This window comes from Mixophyes fleayi, chromosome 7 (assembly GCF_038048845.1).
Source record: "Mixophyes fleayi isolate aMixFle1 chromosome 7, aMixFle1.hap1, whole genome shotgun sequence".
Classification (NCBI taxonomy): Eukaryota; Metazoa; Chordata; class Amphibia; order Anura; family Limnodynastidae; genus Mixophyes; species Mixophyes fleayi.
Genome location: NC_134408.1, coordinates 8,288,282 through 8,294,281, shown reverse-complemented (window position 1 = coordinate 8,294,281; position 6,000 = coordinate 8,288,282). Strand labels below are relative to the sequence as shown.

Genomic DNA, 6,000 nt, shown 5'->3' with positions numbered 1-6,000 from the left:
ATCTGACTCAGCTCACAATTGGGGCTCCAATGACTAATAGGCCGCTTAATCCCACTGATTTTCACAGTTTTCCAGGCTCTTGTGCCAGGTGAATACAGTGGGTGGTGAGTATCTCTGCGGTGCCCGGCGATCTGTGGTGCATATGGTATCACACTGTCGTATTACTGACATATAGGACCCGATCCACCAAGGCGTACTGAGAGGAACCTGCGTATAGTATTATACGCACGTATTTCAGTTTTGCGCCCCTTCATCAAGGTGCGGATCTGAAGATAGGTGTGGTTTTGAATTCGGGTGTAGGTCTGTCCGACTCTACAATACAAGACACTGTAGGATACGTAAGTACAGGAAAAAAAATATTGAAATAATGTCACCTGGTAATAATATAGGTATTAATGAAAAAAAGTGGGGTTGTTTCAGGCTTTTTTTTTTGCCATGAAACACATTTATTAGGCTGATCTCAATGTCTACTGAACATAAAATACATTTTTGCACTTTTTTTTGACTAGTCCTGTAGCTGGAGCAAGATATACGGCATAAGGACAAGTAACTTTGCGTTACCCAGAGCTTTATTCGGAAGTGGTTGCGCGTGCGTGAGGGATGCGATCGCGGCCGTATGTCCCGGATCTGGGCAATGACAGAGTGATTTTGCGCACGATACGCTGAATACCGGCAGATACGAGTCTTGTTGAATCGGGACCATGAAGTTTTTAGTCGTGTGCCCATGTTGTGAAACACGTAACTTTCTGAAGCACAGTATAAAAATAGTACGCGGCCATGAAACCAGTCTTGTGGCTTTTTCCCTCCAGTCGTCTGTGATGTTTTGTTCCCCTCGGTGGAGACAGAGTTATCTGCTGCTCTATCACAGGATTAAATAGTCTCAATACGGATTCTTCAAGTGGAACACACAGAGCAAAATAAAAAAAAAACAGACCTACGTGCACTTCTGCAATTATGTAGTTATATATGGCAATATATCATTTAATGACCCTGTCTCTACAGAGAGCTCTGCACAACGTAACGTGACACTTATAATATAGGTGAGCTCTGTAGAGACCGGCCCTAGGTATGGATTACAGAAGAGCCACCAGCACAGGTAACCTGATCTCCGGCTTCTCACCTGTGACCAGGAATCCTGAATCATCCCGCATCCCGGGTTACAGCCAATCAGAATCCTGCAAGGGCTCTAGGCTGGAATCCACAGCTACTTTCTAAGACCTGGGTGGGGTCTCCTGGTGGAAAAATTGCAAGAACAACTCTCCCTGTGTCATAAGAAAGGATAGTATCGGTTCAATTTAACTGTGACGTGGTTGACGTGGCCACAGAAAGGTGGACACTACAAGCAGAATATAGATGTGCTGAGATGGACTTATGTAGAATGTAAGCTCTGTAGTGAGCAGGGTCCTTCATACCCTTTGTATTCATGTCTGCATTTATTTTGTCTGCGCTGTATGTCCCTGTTTTATGTATGTCCCTGTTTTCCCTACAATACGGCGCTGCGGAGCACTGTGGCGCCTTACAAATGTACGATAATAATAAAAATGATAATAGATAGGCAGAAAGGTTTAAGGTTAAGGGCAGGTATGATATGACTGCCTTACAGGGAACATATGGTTAATGCACCATGGAAACTTGAAAGACAACATTTTTCTTGTATACGAGGAAGCAACGCCCGCCCCTGGGACATCCCAGCCACATCTAAGGGTGAATCTAAGAAAGTCGTGAGCTGGTCTATATTGCATCTTGTATGACTCTGACCTGCAGAGCAGACACTCTATCAGCACAGGACACACCTAAGGTACTGACCCATCCTAGCTACAAGGAACAACTATACAGAAGTCTATCCCGGAGTACAGCTGACACTATTTTTCGTGATATCAGATGCTGACCTGCAGAGCTGACATTTTATCTTTATTGAACATTATTTGCTGTTGACACTACTGGGATTCTCACCTGGACGGAGCATTAGTGCTGAAACTGCCGGCTCAGTCAGCTTATACTGGAACTACAAGATCCTGACCTAGGGAGCTAACAGTCTAATTCACAGAGTCTACCGTGTGACATTCTTCCTTGGACAAGCTACAAATCTTCAGTATCCTGAAATTGGGACCTGACACTTTCTGTGATCCTAACCCGGAGAACTGACAGTCTCTGCTCGCTGTGTGGAGTTTCTGTGGGTCAAGTTCCATTCATTTAAGCTTTAACTACTACCAGAAAAGGTGAGTCCTTGTGGTACCACATATATTTATGTGAATGATCACAGCTTCATTCACAAGCGTCGTGCAAAGCCCTGGGCAGCACATACTGTCACACTCTGCTTTCTATACAAACATCAACTAAGGCTGCGATCACACTGCTTGGCTCAGTCTGTTTATACTGATCACAGATCACTGCAACATTATAGTTACGTGTGTGAATATATTCTATCCCAACACTGTAATACTGCACACAGGGCCAGAGGCCGAGTTAAACTTATGCAGTTTACGCAGCGTGAATTACGCAAATTCGCAGTGCGCGAGCCCACAAAGAGCACAGACGTATGTTGCGTCAATGGAGACCTGCTCGCGTCTGACTTGTGTGACTCCTGGAGAGGCAGACGGGGGAGGGAAGGAATGTGCAGACGCAGGTCGGCTAGAGTAGAGGCGTGTGCCGCTAGATCACTTATTGTATAAATCTATTTCAGTTAGTGGTGCAGTGCGCCTCTGTATATCATTGTAAATGTAATGACTGAGTGTATTTAATGTATATCTAAAGGAAGTTCCATGCTAATTAAGTCTTTTCTTGCATCCGGATGCTAAAACATTGAATATAATATCTCAGACTTTGCGGTGCCAGATAAGGAAGGGGACTGGGTTACCCACTGCCAACACCTGTGTCAGAAACTGTATATAAGAGCTGTATTTTGTATTTTCACTGTATTATACCATCAGAACTTCTGGAGATCACTAGTACCTCTAACTAGTGTGTAAAGGTCCTTATCATGACCCTTGAGCAATAAACATCACTGCTTGAAGATTCTGCCTGACACCTACTGCCTTCTGTATCCTATGACCAACAGATAAGAGCTTACACTCTAATCTGTTCCCCGGCTGTCCTGTGTTGAACCCTGCATCACTGTGCCAACGCTCTGCCCGCTACCCAGCAGTCCTGATTCATAGTAAGTGGTCAGAAGCTACCAGCCAGCCAACATCAAAGAGGCGCTGTAGCAGCTATACTGTTCTAGGGACGGTAGGCAATTATGAGCAGCTCACACTACGTCCCACTGATAATTTCTGAATGGTTGTATACACCCACTGATGTGGGAGGAGCTTCATGACAATTGAGTGGACGTGTCTGGGCATTATTATTTTGTCTTGATATTTCCTTTGCAAATGTTGGCAGGAATGTGACTGCTATGTGTGCGCTATATGTACCATGTTAATAATGAAACAGATCAGTGTTTCGCTCACTGAGCATCGTATCGTCCCATTAACACACTTATTTTCTCATAGATGGCGATGGTCACCGGTCTCATCCCGATCCTCCGCACGGCTCTAGAGGCCACCACGGACTATGCCGGGAGGACAATGTGGTTTGGTTTTGCTGTGGTCCGTCTGCTGGCTCTATACGTATCCGAAATGCCCTGGGGTAAGCTGGATCTGGACTTTGAATGTCGTGGCAACGACACCTCAGAGTTTTGCCGGAAGTCTTGTTTCAGCAACCACTTTAACGTGCCGATCGTGTCCCTGTGGAACAGTGCCTACGTGTTCTTCGTGGCTTCTGTGCTCATCATGGAGCTTTTCACCTCGCAGCTCCGGCACAACCTCACCAAGGCAACCGTTAAAAAGAAAGCCGACCATCCCGATGGACCCTTGATCGGGACATGGGCTTCAGACTTGGCTCACAAAGATTTGGTGTTGGACTTCCACCACCAGAGAACCTTACTTGTCCTCTACCTGTTTTGTATCCTGATGCGGCTAGTGGGTGAACTGATGTTCTTGTACATCTTGTTTTGGTGGCATCTACCGCTGGTGTCCAGCAACTCCTACGAATGCTCCACAGACCTGTGTCCTGGGCCGTATACCTGTCTGGTGAGATTCCCAGCGGAGAAGCGGATGTCCCTCTACCTTCTAGGCATGCTCTCCATCACCTTGTCCCTGGTGTGCATTGTGTTTGGACTGTACAGTATCTGCCACTACTTGGCCGCATGTCGAAGGCACCATGATGAGTGCGTGTGATACTCTACAAATCCACGCTCAGCCGGGGGACACAGAAAGTCTTTGTTTACATACTGGTCAAATTTTGCATATGTAGCAGTAGGAATCCCCCAACGATCTTCTGTCCAACGACCAGAAGCACTTTACTAACGGATCCATTATAGCAGGGGTAGGCAACCTGCGGCTCTCCAGGTGTTGTGAAACTACAAGTCCCAGCATGCTTTGCCAGTAGATAACCAGCAGATAAGTGGTAAGGCATGCTGGGATTTGTAGTTTCACAACACCTGGAGAGCCGCAGGTTGCCTACCCCTGCATTATAGGGAAGCTGTAGGGATCATAGGCTCCATCGTATGGAGATATATTGTTATATTAACCATTTCATATAACATTTATAAACTCTAAAGATCCTATAAAGCTGAAATCACAAACGTCCTTCTATTAGGATCTATGGTCGGTCAGACTCAGGGCTGCTATTTATAGCTACTGTGGGGCCCAGTACAAAATAATATGGCAGGCAGCCCCCCCCCCTCATCACAGTTTATGCCCCCCCTCATCACAGTACATGCCCCCCTCATCACAGTACATGCCCCCCTCATCACAGTACATGCCCCTCATCACAGTACATGCCCATCACAGTACATGCCCCTCATCTTAGTACATGCCCCCCCTTATCACAGTACATGCCCACCACAGTACATGCCCCCCATCACAGTACATGCCCCCCATCACAGTACATGCCCCCCATCACAGTACATGCCCCTCATCTTAGTACATGCCCCCCCTTATCACAGTACATGCCCACCACAGTACATGCCCCTCATCACAGTACATGCCCATCACAGTACATGCCCCCCATCACAGTACATGCCCATCACAGTACATGCCCCCCATCACAGTACATGCCCCTCATCTTAGTACATGCCCCCCCTTATCACAGTACATGCCCACCACAGTACATGCCCCCCATCACAGTACATGCCCACCACAGTACATGCCCCCCATCACAGTACATGCCCCCCCTCATCACGTACATGCCCCCTCCTCGTCACAGTACATGCCCCCCATCACAGTACATGCCCTCCCATCACAGCGGTCAGACTAGGGGGCCGGAACAGACGGACTGCCCAGACCCCTTACAGCTCTATCCCGCTGATGGCAGCTCTGGTCAGACCACAAGGGTGGTAAGGGGCTAGTATTATCTGTATATTATGGGAGTGATTCTACCTTAGCAGTTTCTCAAATAAAAGCTATAACATTACACTTCTTATACGTGAGCAGTAAATGCAAACACAACCCATAAATGTCTACAACATCTAGTAATCTTAGTCTATAATGATTTAAGTTTACAGTTTACTGAAACTGTTTTCCAGGGTGCGGAAAAATGGTCAAGAATGTCACCACCTGCTGACCTTAGTTGGTACTGCAGCCCTAAATCTACTGCAAAGAATTGCTGGCTCCCATCAGTGATAATCTCTGCAAATACATGGGGGGGCTATTTATCAGATATCACGGCTGGGGCTTGTACTTCCGCGATGTGTGTCCTACCTGCCCTACGTCTCATGTACCTCGTACCTACATGTATTTATGTGATTTTTTCATTTGTACTTATAGAACATGTTTCTGTATATTTGCTACTTACAAAATGATTTATTCTTGGAATAAAGTGTTGCTTTGTTTTTTTTCCAACTGTATAAATCATATTTCTTTATTAATAAAGAAAAGAACATTTTTTGTAGCTTTTTTTTTTTTTTTTAAATGTTGAAAGAATAAGTCTCCAACCTTATTTCACAACACTTTTTTAAGT

The 6,000-nt window shown here is 45.8% G+C and overlaps 1 protein-coding gene across 1 annotated transcript; it reads left to right on the top strand.

The window, feature by feature from the left end:
• The first annotated feature begins 1,717 nt into the window (after positions 1-1,717).
• LOC142098597 (gap junction beta-3 protein-like) lies at positions 1,718-5,190 on the top strand. The gene is made up of 3 exons (XM_075181430.1): positions 1,718-2,219; positions 3,492-4,365; positions 4,522-5,190. The coding sequence occupies exon 2, from the start codon at positions 3,492-3,494 to the stop codon at positions 4,215-4,217; it is 726 nt and encodes a 241-aa protein (XP_075037531.1). The 5' UTR covers positions 1,718-2,219; the 3' UTR covers positions 4,218-4,365; positions 4,522-5,190.
• The last annotated feature ends 810 nt before the right edge of the window (positions 5,191-6,000 follow it).

Coding starts and splice junctions, on each gene's coding strand:
- LOC142098597 (XM_075181430.1), top strand. CDS start 3,492: ATGGCGATGGTCACCGGTCTCATCCCGATCCTCCGCACGGCTCTAGAG.